This window comes from Atractosteus spatula, chromosome 7 (genome assembly GCF_055471065.1).
Source record: "Atractosteus spatula isolate fAtrSpa1 chromosome 7, fAtrSpa1.hap1, whole genome shotgun sequence".
Classification (NCBI taxonomy): Eukaryota; Metazoa; Chordata; class Actinopteri; order Semionotiformes; family Lepisosteidae; genus Atractosteus; species Atractosteus spatula.
The window spans coordinates 10,494,746-10,511,811 of NC_142712.1; the positions used below are offsets into that span (position 1 = coordinate 10,494,746).

The following is a 17,066-nucleotide window of genomic DNA, read 5'->3' on the forward strand; positions in this document are numbered from 1 at the left end:
ATTGGCTGAAAATGTATGTTTAAGGCAACGTGTACTTAAACCTAATTAATTTAAAAAAGTTTTGCATAAAGTAGCAAATTGTCCTTCTGCTTTATATGTTTTTTTTTACTGTTGGAAATTATTTTTAAAGAGTTGTTAAAATACAAAGACAAAAAAAGTGTAAAATGTCCCATGCTGTCTGGATGTGGAAGCTGCTGGAAACGTTGGTTGTGTTATATCTGCCTTCTGCACCGCTGTGTTTGAGAGCAGGAGCTGCTCGACAAAGGCAACACACCTGACTGTCTCCTGGTTCTGTTTCCCCAGCGGACTTTGGGTTCTGTGCCCAGATCACTCCGGAGCAAAGTAAGCGCAGCACCATGGTGGGCACGCCGTACTGGATGGCTCCTGAGGTGGTGACCAGGAAAGCGTATGGGCCCAAAGTAGACATCTGGTCCCTGGGCATTATGGCCATTGAAATGATCGAGGGAGAGCCACCATATCTTAACGAGAACCCCCTGAGGGTAAGGGCATACAGTGATCTCTGCTATTACGCGAGTTTCCAAAACGAGAATTGGCTCATATGCGGTTGATAAATAAGGAAAGATGTCTGTGTAACACGAAACTGGTGTGTGCTTATCCGCAATTTCATCCCTGACACCTTTACACTTTGCGTCGCGGAGTAAAACAACTGAACGCGGTGGTCCGCAGAGGAATACACATGGTGCTCAGTTGTCCCACGTGCTTTGTTTTAGAAGTGCTAACATGGAGGTGCTCCTCACTTTTTGTGATATTTTCACTTAATCTTCTGCGTTGGCGTAAATATGAGTGGACAAGATTGACAAGAATGTGTCTAAGAAGCGTGCTGGTGATCAAATTTCAGGTGGTGAACTTTTTTTCAAGGTAAAGTCCTACATTTACTGTAGTATTTATTTATTATGAATTTAACATGTATTTAAACTCTGCTAACATTTTTATTAGGATAATTATTACATTTGGTAAAGCTTTGGTTAGACATTTGGTTAGGTTTTGAGTGGTCTGCCCCTAACCCTATTTTTCCCATAAGCCCTGTTATTTTTATTGTGTGATTTTGTATAACGCGAGGTTTTACAGGAACGCATCTATCGAGTTATCGCAGAGACGCCTGTACAGCACTTTTATCAGCGTTACTTGCATCATACGGAGGAACAACAGCATGAATGAACTCTCTTATTTAATGTCATCACCCGATTTCTTATACATATTGAATTGAAAGGGTTGTTTGAGTCTCATATGCTTCTGTGTCTGTTTCATCATGTGCAAGTGCAAGAAAGCACATTTTTAAAGTGAGACGTGTGCAGTACATCAGTGTAATTGCTCTGTGCTCATACACCCAAGCTGTAGTACACCTGGTTATGGTGTGCTGCCCTGCTCTCCTTTTTTAATTTTGCTGTAAAGTTTTGGTGCATCGTAGCATGCAAGCCCTTTAATCACAGCATTGCTTTGTTGCCTGCTGATACCGAAGCAGATAAGTGTGTGCCTGCATCATCACTGAGAATAATCTGTTTCTGATGGAGACGAAGGGCTGAGCAGCCGCATGTTGGCGGCGTCGAGAGAGCCTTCTGACGCACGCTGGGAGCAATGTATCTGCCGCCTCCAGCCCTCCACACGCCACCCGGCTCTTTAACACCTGCCAGTGCAGTAGTCCCCTGTAAGGGCCAAGGAGCAAGACCAGCAGAGCTGGAAAAGGAGTATTGCTGGGAAAGGCTGCTTATTTGGCAGTGGTTCTGACCAGAAGAGCTTGTGATGTTACAGATTGAAGATGGGTAGTGTTTTGAAACAGACCATTTCATTTTATTAGTCTTCACACTGGTTGGGGGGGTGGCAGGAACTGGGGAACTATATCTGCCCTACCCTTGAATGCTGAGAAAAAATGATGAACTGCAGTCTTTGATGTCACACTGTCCTATTTGGACCTAACAACCTTATAATCAATTACTCGGTTGTACGTCGAACATCAGAATGGTGTTCTTATTCATTGCCCCGAATATGTAAACATTTCTATTAATTACTTTAGCTTCACTATCTGTTAGTTTTAGAGAAACCAAGTTTCTCAGTAATCAAACCCTGGGACTTCTTAGATAATAGACCTCTTAGATGATTACAGCAGACTATGCAATCTTTTTTTCAAAAGGAAAACTTCAGCCAGTGATTAGGTTTGGCAGGGCTGATGTGAAAACTCATGACTTCTTTGCTCTTCTTGTTTTGCTTGCCAATTCCAGGAAATGTATTTTGTTTTAGGAAGAAAAACAGGGTACTCTAATGCAAATTAATGTATGGGAAGGGGCATTTACTCTGCCGCACCTGCTATAAACAGCGACTGTTAACAATGTTAGAAGGATTTAATTCTTCCTAATGAGCACAGTCAGTTCTCCTCACACAACACTCCTGAGAGATGTAGTCAGTCAAATTCTGTTCCCATTCCCTCGCATTAGACTTGCATTATTTTTTTTACCTGTATTGCAAAAGTGTGATCTAAGATCTGCCTAATAATGACGGTCTACATAAATGGGATTTTCTATTAATACCTGATATTTGACTTTGGCAGTGTTTTTTTGACTACCTGTAATTGTTCTGTGCCGGAGATGAAATTGACATGAAATACTCCGCATATCAAGTGGGAATTGAGAGGAGGATATAATGTTCGACGTTTCCTTGCTAACTAGTAATATAGAAGTATATCAAGTAGGTAGCTGTGTCAGCATGTGTAGGCTGCAAAGGAACAGGTGACGGGTTTATTCCATGCTGAAAAGAAAGGAAACGCAATGTTTCGGCTGTGGAGCCTTCTTCCGGTGTGAAGAATGTTGCAGCATGGAATAAACCCATTACCTGTTCCTACAGTATATAGAAGTATATATGAGACATATTGGCTTCTTTCCTGGCTTTTGTTCATTTTAATGAGGGATTAACTCACACACAAGCCAAACTATCTGGATAGAAATATAAGTGAACCACTGCATATGCAGTTTCAATTTTTATAACTTGCATTTTGTAAGAAGTTGGGGGTGGAAATTAGGAAGGCATGCATTACAAACATGCCTTATCAGTCAGGTGCCGCTACTTGCATGTAGATATATTTGGGCCCCTGAGCTGTTTCTGACTGCTGTGACTGCTTTTGTGCAGGCACTCTATCTCATCGCCACAAACGGTACCCCAGAACTTCAGAACCCCGAGAAGCTCTCCTCCATCTTCCGAGACTTCCTCAACCGCTGCCTTGAAATGGATGTGGACAAGAGAGGGTCTGCAAAAGAGCTCTTGCAGGTGAGGTCTCAGTGGCAACAACACTTGGACGTGCTGGGCCAGGACATTGATTCTTTAGCTGTCTCTCTGGAGTCCGCCATGTCATTGACAATCGATCTGTCTGCTCCCTTCCCTTCTTGTCTGTAAAGAGATCATTTCCTCTTGGTACAAAAGGGGTTAAGATTGGTGACCCAGATACACAGCAAGAATCCACAAACTGAAAACACTAACTTAAGTGGGACTTTGAGATTTGAATGTCTACTGGAGTCTACAACAAAAGATAATGAAAATGAGAAAAATATTTGAAATTGCCTGTTCAAAGAAACCCTGTTATTTTGGCCAACTATTTTCCACTGGGCTCCCGGAGTGATGGTCGCTGGTAAGCAGAGTGAGCATAATAATCACAATGCTTCTTTGTTTGCTTAGACAGACTTCAGGTTAAATGAGGACAGTTTGGAATCTTCTGGGGGGGCTTTCAAGGTTACAATATGAGCAGCTGCTTGAATTCACAGTGCATGGCTCTCTGTGTGGAATACATAATTTGTTCTTCATTTCTTATTTGCATTATTTTTGCCTTTATTCTGCTAGGCCAGTCTGCCCGAATGATTATTTTTGACTTATTCATTAGAGGAAGGTCTACACTGTCTTAAACATTGTGTCCTGGAAGCTTGCTGGATGGTTGTATATTGTGTATTTATTATATTAGATCGCAACAATGGTGAAAAAATGAAAAAAGGTTCATTTTTCATTTTACAGTTCATATTTATATACAGTTTCATATATAGTTATCAGAAAGATAAATAGGAGTCTAGAGCTCAGATGCATCTTAAAGTGAACCACAACCCCAAAAAATAAATCTTCCCTCTGTAAACGAGAGCATCTAATTTTTTTTTCCAGAATGCAGTTTTATTTTTGTTATTTTTTTTTTTAATGCGACGGAACAACCGAACAACCAGAAGGTGTTAAACCCCTGAGGTGATTTTGTTTTGTGTGGTTCTGCTCTCTCTTCAGCACCAGTTCCTGAAGGTGGCGAAGCCCCTGTCCAGCCTCACTCCGCTCATCCTGGCTGCCAAGGAAGCCGCCAAGAACAACCGTTAGACTGGCGGCTCCGGCCTCCTCCTTCACCATCAGCCTTCTTGATTTCGCAGGGACCCCACACAGGACAGGGGCCAGCTGCCTCCTCTCTCCTGCACAGACACTGGGCTCCAAGCTGTTCATGACAGGGTCATGAATAACAGGCTCTTAGAGGTCTAAAGGAAGTAAAGTAAAACAAATCTTAAATGAACTTTATACCCGTAAAAGGGTGTTAAATTTTTTCGGTACGTTTTAAAAAGAAATAATAATAAGCCTAAGGAATACGGAAGCCTGATTGATGGTTTTCATGTAGCAAAGTGTTTTGGACTCCTCTTCTTTTTTTAAATTGTTTTCTTTAGTTTAAAATTGAAAGGTTTATCTTAATAAATTAAAACTTGTTTGTTCAGCTGCAGTCTTGAGTGGTGTTGTGACTCTTGGACTGTGTAGGAAGTGGTACGGTTGTGATTCTTTTTAATAATCCAAGGATGTTATGACCAGAAGCAAATTGGTCTTATTCTCTGGAATGTAATAATATTTTGCAGTAATAAAACAGTACGAAATTAGATTCACGTAGGACCTTAACTGTCTGGTCCCTTTTAAAAGATTGTTGTTGTTTTGTTTTGTTTTTTTACAGGATTGTACAATTTGTTAACTAATGTGGAAAATTCAGGTCATCTGTGAAAATCATTACATGTTATTGTATATGCAGTGCATTCAAGAAAGACGTAAGGTAGCCCAGATTTGAGATACTTGTCTAGATTTGCTTGGTATAATTTTGTGGGTCTCTGTTTTAAAAAACTGAGTTAAAACCGATTGCTGACAGTTAAGTATTTCTTTTTAAATGTGTCTTGCAGGTACTGTACATACCCCCATTGAACATTCTATCCATCTTGTAGAGATATGGAGAACTTTTTATTTAATATAATCCTGTTCATTTTTCATAACTCATTCCTAGAAAACAAACAAGATGTATACAGTATATGATGAAATGTACTGATTATCATGAAGTTCTTGGGTTTTCCATAAATTGAGCCTTAAAGTATCTAAATAAAAGTTCCTGATGTTTCTATCAGTGAAAACATAAACGGTACAAATGATGTTGTTTTTTAGAAGATTTTTAAGAGATAAAGTCCTGTCTTGTGATGCACAGAATAGAATCCTGTTTCTTTTCTGTCTGATCTGTCTCTTTTTTGCTTATCTTTCAGTTTTCTGTTTCTTTACATAAGCCTTATCAAAGTGACAGTTATCGCTAAGGTCTTATCTACTTTTAATTCATGAGAGTAGAACTCAGTTGTGGAACCTGTTCCTTTTGAGTTTTTACAAAATGATTTAGAAATGTTTTTTTTTTCCCCCAACACTCAAGGTGTTGTTGAGATTTTTCGGTACATTTGAATTTCATGCCTGTTCGTTTTGTTTCATTGTTTTTAATGACTGTGCTTATCCTTTCAGCTGGTCTTTAGCCACATTTGCTCTTTCGGTGAACCAGTAAAGGTTATCTGCTTGCTCTATGGCTTGTTTTTTTTTAATTTTGGAGAGCCATAATTTTTAACTCCAAGAAACGAGAGAAAAAAAATGTTGTGTTATTCGAGCCCGGTGTCCCATAATTCCTCAAGACAGCATACTGCTTCATCACAGGTTCAACTCTTTATTGTTGCATCGTTGGATTCAGTGCATAATGTAGTGTTGCATTTTGTATGTTATTTTATTCTGTATGTATTTTTATCCTGAATGTACCGAATGAATCATGAAGGCACAGCTTTATAGGCAACTTTAAATTCCAGGATTAATTCATAGCTCATCTTACGAGCATGTGGTGATGTGACTTATGACCTAACATGTTTTTGACAAATATGGCATGACTCTTTATGATCGTGCTGATTGCTTTTCCTGTAAATGATGAACTACTTTGGAATGAGCTGAGGAGAGTCCATTATCATTACAGCACATACCTGCTGGTAGGTGAGGAATATATCCTGAAGTAGAAAGGGCTGTTTGTACCGCGTATCTCACGGTATGGGAACATACTGACATGAAATCACCCCTATTTGTTTTCTTTCCCCCCAACTTGGAACCAGGTGAAGGCATGCCCTGTATCTGGACTTGGACAGCTTCGGCTTGAATCGTGTGGCCCAGTTGATGGCTCTTCCAGTGTAGGCGCAGTCAAACTAGATTTATGAGCTTTGGGGAAAAAAAAACCCTTCTCTTTGGACCTTTTGTGCAATGTCTTAGTGTCAGGTGACCAGCATGGACTTTTGTGTTAGACCTCACATTCAGTGTATGAGTCTTGGAAAATGTCAAATCTTGGCGATACCCACTCGTGGTGCCCAAGTAATATTTAGATGAAAGCATCTTAAACATCTTTGCATCATGCGATTGGAAGTAATATTGGAGTTACCCTGGTCTGGTACGCATGGAGGTGTTTGTGGAGACACAAGGAAGATGCACAATAGTTCACAGACCCTTGGGAGCCTGGGTATATGTACATGTTCCCACAAAAAAAATGTATTTTAATAAAATGGTTTTGTCTGGAGGGAAAACAACTTTTTTTTCCATTTTGGTATTGTATAGTAGTATCAGTCTGACTTGGAATATTTTGAAGGAACATGAAATTGACCTGTTATACCTCTTGGTGTATCCTTATTGTTTATATTCTCTCGAGCACATGAAACAAAACATCTTTTCTCTTTTGCGAAAGATTTTTTTTCTTCAAATGAATCCTCTGCCCTGCAGCTACTGGAAGTCCTTTATAGAGCTGTGTGAAACTGAGATACCCTGATATTGCAAGGTAGCTGCTGTGCAAAAAGGAGTTCCTGGATCAGCATTCTGTGCAGGCAAGCCTCTGACACTCCATTCAGTGGTCTGCGTGTATTGCTGATGAATATTCTACATTTATACTGTATAGCAGAGTTTGAAATAAACTCTTGTTCCAGTTGTAAGATGGCTGGGGTTGTTTTCCATGTATGTTTTAAGTGTTGATTTTCTATGCATATCATGGTATAGAGAGGAAACTATGCATACAGTTTGTTTACATCTGGGAACACCTTGTAGAGGGCTAGGTTAAGATTTGTTAAGGTTGGAAACCCCCTGCATTGCATTGTACTGTAAGTGCACTCAGTACCCTTAACCAGTTATCAGTTGTTTCTTCTGATTAGGTTCAAATTCTGTATGCTTTGATGATATTGAAGTCTGTTTCCTGCAAGTCAAATGAGAGCCATTATGAAACTGCTGAAATTGGTGTTCTGTTCTGTGACACATTCTGTGGGGAATATTTCATAACCCTTTTCTCCAGCAGAACCAAATATAACCGTAAGTGTGCAAGTGCTCATTGGCTGAACATCAGAAGGTAGCTCAACAAAGTATTAAGCTGGAAAAAAAATCCTTGTCGTGAATAATGCTCACGCTAATCAAGATGCATTAAAGTGATTGCATTAACCAAAAATTCATATTTCTAGCATAAAATTAAAAGTGTTATAATGCTATGGGTTTATTTATTGCTTTCCTTATTTTGTGAAAGACACGGGAGAATGAGTGAATTAAAAATGGGCTTTACATGATAGTTTCTTAGTTTAGCATGATAGTGTACAGCCTTAGATTTAGCTTTTTCCTTGTGTATTTAACAGCTTCATGGAAAGTGTTTTCCTAGCATTTTACCATGTACACTGCACAAATTGTCAGGAACCTGCAACTAACCTGTTATTTTACCGTACTGACTGAGAAATCCCCCCAAAAGATTGTTTTGAGGACCCAGGATCTCAGAACTCCACTGAGGAAAGGGGATAGAGCATGGTGTGTGCATATTGAGTTCATCATAAGAGATATCAAGCATGCTTGCAAATTGTCATAGTCTCCTTTTTAGTATGTTTCAAAAAGAATTTCAATTCCACTTTTAATATAATGGGAGTCCCAGTACAACATAGTCAACTACATGGAGCTGTAGTCTACCAAATGCTCATCCCCAGTTTAATTCTGCAAAACATCGCATCAGGAATGTCCCAGTGTCAAGATTTTGCAGTCAGTTTTTCTTTTACAATTTTTCTAGATAACATTTGTTATTGCTTTATAACTTGCTCAATGCTGGCATTAAGGTCATAAATCAACGAACAGGCAAGCACTTCTTGAGTGAAAGTGTTTAATTTTAATTTGGGTTTACAGACTTAGCCTCTGTGCCCTCAGGACTTTCAGTCTCATAAAGCTACACTGCATGGCATGTTCTTTAAGAAATGTTTAGGAATGCCCGTCTTACATCTCATTTTTATTTTGTAAAAGGGTCTATATAATGTATAGTCCAGTTAAAAATTAGAGGTATTTTAACTTTTATATCAATAATGAAAATATGAACACCGTTTCAAGAACCAGACTTACGCTTCTGCAGCTGATTAAGCAATCGATCTTGCAAGATATTGCTGAGATTTGCCTGTACGGTCCAGTTTGCGAATGCAACTCTGACAAGGACAAATGACACCAGAAAACGAGGAGAAACCCAAGACTCTCCTGAAAAACCCCTGAGCTTGCCTGCGTTACTTCTCTCTCTGCTGAGGTTTGCAGAGTTTAGGGGAGAGGCAGAGCTCTTTTTTAAAGCAGAGCTTATCATTGGAGACAACAGGATGCCAAAAATGTATTGTTTAATTCTCTTGTCTCTCAAGCCTGAATCACCGTGTCATATTGTGAAAAGGAATGCCAGACATTCATATGCCCCAATGTATTTTCCACCAGAGCTAACCTTTTCTCTGCTGCATTGCAGGATCCCAGAGCAATGTGCTTATTTTCCTGCTTAACCCAGAATTAGCCTTGATGAAATTTCAGTTGCATTTCGATTTGAAAAGCCATGGTTCTAATTATCTTGTCTCTTTAGGTTGGTGTATTTTTTTTCCCCCAGTTGAAAGAATAAAATCATAAGACTAAACTTTTCGCTGGAGAAGACCATCATAAAACAAATCAGAAAAGAGCACTATGTACAGCACACAGTGCAAGTATACATTTCCAGATCACTATAGTGCAGCTCATACAATCTACAGAAGTAATATGCTACAGTATGGACTACTTCAGGGATTTTTGAATTGTTCACAGTGTGCATTGCTTTAGAATAAAATACTGCAATTTAAATGCTGTGCTGTGTTTTGGAAACTGATTTTATGGTTTACACAGGCTGGGTTCTGTTCATGCTTTTATCGTTTTTATAGAAGGATTCATTACCATATTCTTTGTTAAACCATTATTTTTTTTTCTGAAATAAAAAGTAATGTGTGTTGACAGAATATTGATGCTCACCTTTGATGGCAGTTTAACCTATACAGCACCAAATTGAAGAGTTGTATTGTGATGAAGTTTCTGGGCCCGCCATAGCAAAGTATTGTGTAAATTAGTCTTGTGGACAGAATTTACATTAGATATCATACTTAGTGTACTATCAGCATTACCCAAAGATGTCAGAGTAACTTTCTGTGCATTTATGAGAAATAAATCATTAGTTCTGTCTTAGGGGAGATGTATACTTTTTATAACATTAAACAGGATCAAATTCACCTTTTTCCCCATCTAGCTATATATACAGTAAGACAGGAGAATTTGTCTTGAATGTTATTTAAAAGTGCTCTTCTGTAGAACAGTTTCACCCATGCTTTTTCAGCCCTCTGCTTTTCATTGCGTGTTGGCAGTTGTTTTTAACTTGAGTATCTTCTGCTTATTTTGCATGCTGTTTGTTCTTCTGTAGTGGTAGGATGACTAGGAAACCAATTATGGCTCTAACTTTGGATCAACTAAGTAGTTCTCATGATACACTGGTAAGAATTTCTTCATTTCTTGGTCGACTAAATTGTTTCCAGTAAATTATTAGCCTGATAGAAAGGAACTGCTTGTGTTACCTTAGGTTGGTAGTACTGTATCTGTTGCTTCAGCCAAACTAAAATTCAACTGTTAAATACTGCAGTCAGACAGAAAATCAGATGCACATCTTTGTTATGAACTGGTGTTACTTTTGCAGTATTTTTTAGAATGAGTAGGGAAAATACTATTAGGCCCATAGATATATTTGTTGTAAGCTGTCCTAGCTTCTGTAGAACCTCAGCGCTAATTAATCTAAAGTTACCTGATACTGGTGACCTACCTCTTTGACGTAGGCTATGTTATTGACATCAGTTATACTGTAATTGTGATATATACAGTATATTCATACAGTATGCTTCTGTCATTTGGTATGTTCTTTTTCCATCCTCAGGCTTTGGTCCTGTTACTTAGTCTGTAGCTTGCTTTCTTTATTCTGATTTATTCTTTATTTTCTCCATTATACCATTTAGGCTATATTCGTATTTTAGGGATGAATTTGTTTTGAGGCTTTAATATTGTTTCTGAAGTATAATGATCTGTTCCCACTTCACCGCTTGTAAGTTATACCTTATTCCTTCACTGACTGCTTTTTTAAGAGACCACAATTTAGATGACCAATTTGAATGTAATTCTATTCCATCCACTCCACAGATTTTATCCTGGGCGTCTGAAGGACTAGGAAAATAAAGCCATCTCTTCCTAGTTAGGTGCATTTAATAAACTGGCATAAGAAGAAAAATTAAAATTTTGTGGAAAATTAAAATCTCCTACTAGTATAATATCCCCACTAATGCCACATACATCTTCCTGACTTTTACACAGTAAGCTACTTGCATCCATCTTTGCATTATGTGGTCTGTTGCTTCACCTGTTGTTAAACCCTTAGTATTTTTTTACAGTTTAACCAATGTATGTCCTAAACTCTCTATAGTTTCTTCCTTCAGTTCTCTACAGGTTCTTTCATCAATATTCTTACTCCACCATCTCTTCCATGAAGTTTCAAAACCTTCATAACCTTCCCCCATGTTTCAGCTATACAGTACCTCTTTTGTCATAGTTAATGCAGCAGCTTTGACTTTTCATCTTTTATTACATTTGCTCCTAGCATTGACGTATATGCATATCCTGTAAGAACTGAAGTGTTATTTAAGTTTGTTCTTAGCGTTGCCTTGGGCTTCCGGATCGCGTTAGGATTAGCGTGTTGTGGCTCCCTGCTTCTCAGTTTGCAGTTCTACAGTAACTCTCTCCTGCAGCTCTGCAAGAATTTGTCGGCAAGCTGGGTGTCGGGTCCATAGGTCTCACACTCTAGGGGCTTAACCAGATGTCAGGTTTCACAGAAATCTCCCTGGATGTCTCCAACCAGAAAGAAAGTCCTCTTTGCTTTGCATTGGCCTTGTACTGTTAGTTGTTAATTTGTTGACTGACACTTTTATCCACCGTGACTTATATTTGTGCCCTGGGTGTACATTATATACAGCTGGGTGTTTTACTGCGGCAATTATAAGTGAACTGCCTTGGTGAAGGTTCCCCATGCATGATTTAAATCCACAGCCTTCCAATTACATGGCCAGAGCCTTCAACTCTACTCCCTCAGTTCCTTTTTACTAGTTAGGTAGCATATACAGTAAATATTGTACAAGGAAAAGCTTGTACAGGGTACAGGGGCGTTTGCTTTTGACACCCATTCTCCCGAATGTCTCAAGTCATCATTCACTTTGTGTTGTGCTCCTTTGTGGAGCTCCCCCAGCACGGCTACCATATGCAAGCATCAGCTCTCTTTGGTTAAGTCATTTATCTCTGCCTTGCAGGTCTGACAGTCTCATTTGTGAAATACAACACTGAAACTTACTGAAGTTTCCATCCCGCTGTGGAACACGGTCTCCACGAAATCCTAACGGCAAACATTGCGAAATACGACTTGTTTTGTTTTGTTTTGGGAGAGATGTTTAAAACCAGTATATCTTTGATTTGAATACCTTGAGTGTCTTTGTACCTCTGGCAACCTTTTTTTTCCCCATTGGATAAAGTGTCTGTATTCTTCCCTTCTTTCTGTCCTTTCCTCGTCGGTCTGGGATGAAGCGGCACTCAACCCCGATAAGGCCTTCAGCAGTGTCTTCGGCAGGACAGGCATAGAATATAAAATGTTTTGATGAAATTGTGATTTTATATGCGGGCATATCATTCCAGGATTTTTTCTTCAAACCATGTCGTAGAGCAGTGTGGTTCATAACCAGTACTGCAGGCCTGCACCCCTGTTCTAGTCAAAATATGTTCTCGAACCCTTTATCAAAAATCTTTCTGAAAAAATCTGGAATGTCTCACCCCAGGTTAACAACCATTTATGGTGATTTATTATAGTCCGAGCAACAAAAGAAAAAATCTGAATCTAGGCTTATTCAGGAAATGTATTCATTCACACTTCCTCCCCCCCCCCCTCAGGTTACAAATCGTAGGTATATCGTACAAAATAAGGAACAATCGTTAACACTTTTACTGGTTAACCCTTGTCCTCCCTGGATGTTGTTAGAAACAACACCTGAGAATGGAATGTGTTTCAAAGGAAGCGGATAATTATATTTCATTTTCATTATGGAGAAGGATAAAATAGTTCGGGAAAGTACAATGCAATTTTCATAAGGGGGTGAAATGCTGTACAGCTACGGGGATTTTTTTTTAACAAGTCTACCCGTCCTTTAATACATTGTGAGGCATTAAATCCAACACGAGTACTGGAATCAATTATACATGCAGTAATTGCCTCCAGTTTCAGCTCCATGAGTCAGCACTGGAATTTCCTTCTTATCGCTATAGTATTAAAGTGCCTATACTGTAGGTTACTGTATGGTAGGTTTGCGCTTATAAAACCAGACCAAATCGTCCGGCGAAAGACTGCGCCCTTAGCATTCCAGTTACTTGGAGCGAAGCAATCAAAGGTCACGCACACGGGGCTCGACAACTCCAAAGAACAGTACGTCGGCTTCTTGGAGAGGCCGAAGCTACCGTATCTGCGGCTGGGGTAAGTAGAAACATTTCCAGACCTTACTCAAGCAGATGTGTTATTATTTCGCAATGCTATTTTGCAATTTTCTCTTCTGCAAAGAGAAAAGATTCACTCTGTTGCGTTGTTTCTTCGTCACCCAAAAAAAAATAAATCCTGATTTGAAACGGCTCGGAAGCTTCTGTGAAGCCCTGGAAAAACCTATTCTATTTTCTTATTGAAGCATTCATTTTGTCCAAGAGCAAATAAGCGGTTTTTGTTTAGTTTTGAGCTTAGCCTCGGACTTCCGTAGCGCTGGGTTATCAATTATTTAATTTTCCTTCCTACCAACCATCTTATAAACCGGTAAATTATATCAAATAGTCAAACAACTACAACAAAATACTGTACAGTACATTTCGTTTTCATTCTCACTCGCGTAAGTGAATTACAACCTTATTTTTTAAATGCTTTCAGTCTTTTACAGTCTTCAAATGTTTAGACTGTTATCTCGCATTTAATTATTATTAAAGTTTAAGGTGAACATTTAGAACCAAACAGGAACGTGTCTCATTTTAATTTTGGACATCATCACCAAATAGGTTTTTGTAGACAAGATACAAAATCAAACAATACACGAATCATGTTTCCTTCAGCTTTGTCCGCAATTGGGATATGGAAATATGGTTGCAAACAAAATTCGGTAATTGGGCTATTCTAGTTCATTTGGTTTGTGGCAGCCAGTTCTTCTGAGAATTTCATCCAACTGTCTCTTGAGAGAAGCTAGGCTTCTGGCTTCATTAACCTGGCTGGGTAGTTTATTCAAAACTACCACAAACCTTTGTGTAAAAAAAGAAAGAACCCCCTGTTTTGAACGCAGTTCCCCTTCGTTTCTATTGGTGTCCTGTGGTTGCGTCTCGCTGTTGAGTCAAGCAGCGTTTGTGTATTTTGACTACTTGAATCAGGTCACCTCATAATCTAATCTGTTGAAAACTAAAAATATTCAGTTTTTTTAGTCTAGCAGTTCTTAGCCTAACATTTCTTTATGTCCTGGAACATACGGTGCCCGATTCTGGACTGATTCCAGAGCAGCAATATTGTTTTTGTAACATGGTTACTATTTTAAATATGGACTCCTATTAGTGAACCATACAATTTTAACATAACATCAACTGATGTAAATTATTCACTTTTAACTATTTTCTAACTTTTTTGCCTTTTATTGATTCCCTATATTGCCTAGAAGATGTAAATAATGTATCTGTCTAAACACTTGAGTCTTTTCCTTTAAGAAATCACTTCTTCATGTTTGGTGTTTCTCATTTTATATTTATAGTTTATGGTTTTGATATCTGCATGCAGTGTGTTGCACCTGACTGCATTAAATGTCATCTGCCCGTTTTTTTTTCCTATCGTTTATTCTTTTAAATTAGGGAAGGCATTAGTCCTAATGCAGATTCCTGTGGTACTCCGCTAACTATATCATTCCATTCTGGGTATAACATGCATTCTTACCTGTGCTCTGTTTCTAATCGTTAACTGATTACTGCTCAAAACATGCATTACCTTCACTTGTAAGAATGACTGAATCTATATTATTCTAATGTAAAAGAGATCTTCTATGAGACTTCCTTATAAGAGACTCTTGCATTACTGAAATGTAAGAATCTTTTATGAGGAAATTCATCAGAAGCTTTCTGAACATCTATAATAGATGTATGTTCAAAGATCCGTGTTGTCTTATCAAAATCTATATTGTACAGATATAATGATGAATATTAAGTAATTCCGGACATAAAATTCCATGTGTATCAAATCTAAGCTCTTTTTACTAGTCTTTTGCTTATTCTGCAGGATATAAAATATTACCATTTCAAATTTGGAGCCCCCCTTTTCATTTCCAGTTTAATAAATTATAATTTTTAAGGGCCTATTGACATTATTTGTAGTATATAAGCACACCACTTGAATTTGTATTTTATTCAGACAAAACTAGTTCTAAAGCTACTATACCTGGAAAGAATTTATAACAGCTCTGTAACATTTCCTGTACAGTAGGAGTTGCATCCATTTGAAAGTTTCCATTATCCAGTTTTAATACAAATTTGTTCCTGGCCTTCACCCCCAAACACTCAAGTCTTTCACTAAACAAGGAAGTGTGGGAGGAACATTTAATGAAAAAATGTTACACAACATCTTGTAAAAACAGCACTGAAATCTGTTTAGATTTTGTAACACATAATTCTACAAGGTTGCAAAAACATTGATTGTGCTGTTAAAAAAGATGGATCAGAGAATTCTTCTTTGTCTGTAATAGGAAAGGCTCTGTATTTCCTTTACCACTGGTTTCAGTGAGTGGAACAAAAACACTGTACAGTGTTCACAGCAGTAATATAGAGGTAGTTTGTGGCAGACAGTACAGCCCACGTGGAGACCTTAAGGACACACTATGGATAAGAAAGTTTTTGTTGAATAATGTATTATTGTACCTCCTGCTCCATGGATGCAATCACTAACTCTCTAAAGAAAAGCATAGCCAATGTGATCTTCAATTGCTCTGGAATTTTGGTTACTCATAGTGTCCCCTAATAAGTAGTGCCCTATGTAGTCTTTGAGCAGTTTTCTGCATCACTGTTAAGGAGAAAGAAGCAAGTTCATTAAAACATTAAATAATTTTAGCAACATTTTAAGCGTTTTAGCAACATGAGATCGTCTTGGGCAACGATCTTGATTCCTTTGTTGTGGAACTTCGATAGGAGACCTAATTCACAGCAGCATTCTTTGTGAAGTCTTTCAGAACTACATGTTCAGGTCTATCTGCAGTGTCACAGACTCGGCTTTGAGATGCTCTTTATTAAGCAGAAAGGTGAATTCTGTATTGCAGAACTTAGGCGTGGAGCACCAATGCATCTACACAGCTGTTTCACCTTATGTGACTGTGTGGGTTTCCTTTGTGTGAAAAATTATAAGATGAAGGAACAGCTGGCAGCGATTACTTGTCTTTTCACAGCAATTATGTACCTTTTCATCTTTCCTAATCAACAAGGGAACTAGAATAAGATGAAAAATTAATTCATTTTATTTTTGTTAGATTGGAGGATCAGTTAATCCCTGGAATAAGCTGCAATTTCCTTTGCTTTGGAAGCAAACACACAGAGAAAAGTTACTTTCCTCTTCAATTTTCATGTTTTTCTGCAGCATGCGTAGCTTGCATTACCTATTACCCATAAGCAGGTCACGTTTCAGAGAGCTCATTGATGTGGCAGCATGACTTGTTTAAGAAAGTTCATTTAGATGGGTCCCTATGACATTAAAGAACCCAAATCTGATGCTTTTTTTCATGTTTTATGTTCTTGGGTAGTCAAAGTATTGCTGGTTCCTGTCCATTTTGGGGATGGATATGAATTATGCAGAATGGGGTGATAACAGTTGATTATGCGTATGAAGAAATTTTCCCAGTGCTAGCACGTGCTGGTGATTGCTGGTGGTATTTGAGGGTTGTAGTGTAATTTTCATTTCTCGGACTGGTTCATGAGCCTTTGTAGTTTGTTGTGCATCGATAGGGAAAACAACTTCTGTGACACAAACCTGTGTAACCCAATACACAGTCTGAGTGAGTGGCAGAATGCCCTAACATTAAGAAGAGAGATGGTCTCAGTTTTTTCATTCCAGCTGGGCTATATTTCACTTATGTTGTTAGCATATTCACAGTTTCTATTATTCAGACTACACCCACACATTTTGACATAGTTTCTTATATAAATCCTATTTTACATGCTATGTCATAATACACCCACTCTACAAAAAGCATGATGACATGCTCAGCTTTGTCAAATCATTATATCTGCATCTGTTTTAGCAATTTAGCAATAGGTGGAATGTGGGAGGTTACAGTGTCTGACATCAAGGTTTCCTGTCCGATCTGTCAGTCTGGTAT

General features: G+C 38.4%; 2 protein-coding genes across 6 annotated transcripts in view; both read left to right on the plus strand.

The window, feature by feature from the left end:
• Positions 1–5,837, plus strand: part of pak1 (p21 protein (Cdc42/Rac)-activated kinase 1) — a 43,091-nt gene extending 37,254 nt beyond the window's left edge. For all 5 annotated transcript variants that reach the window (XM_088920976.1, XM_088920977.1, XM_088920978.1 and 2 more), the window contains exons 13-15: positions 304–500; positions 3,139–3,276; positions 4,267–5,837. In XM_088920976.1, the coding sequence (XP_088777102.1) occupies positions 304–500; positions 3,139–3,276; positions 4,267–4,353 (422 nt within the window). In that variant the 3' untranslated portion in view covers positions 4,354–5,837. The remainder of the gene's footprint in view (positions 1–303; positions 501–3,138; positions 3,277–4,266) is intronic.
• A 7,243-nt stretch (positions 5,838–13,080) lies between these two features.
• The window catches only part of LOC148830439 (glycerophosphodiester phosphodiesterase 2-like), a 34,423-nt gene continuing 30,437 nt past the window's right edge, over positions 13,081–17,066 (plus strand). Inside the window, exon 1 of the mRNA XM_088922374.1 lies at positions 13,081–13,168. The gene's annotated coding sequence lies outside the window, so the exon portion shown is untranslated. The remainder of the gene's footprint in view (positions 13,169–17,066) is intronic.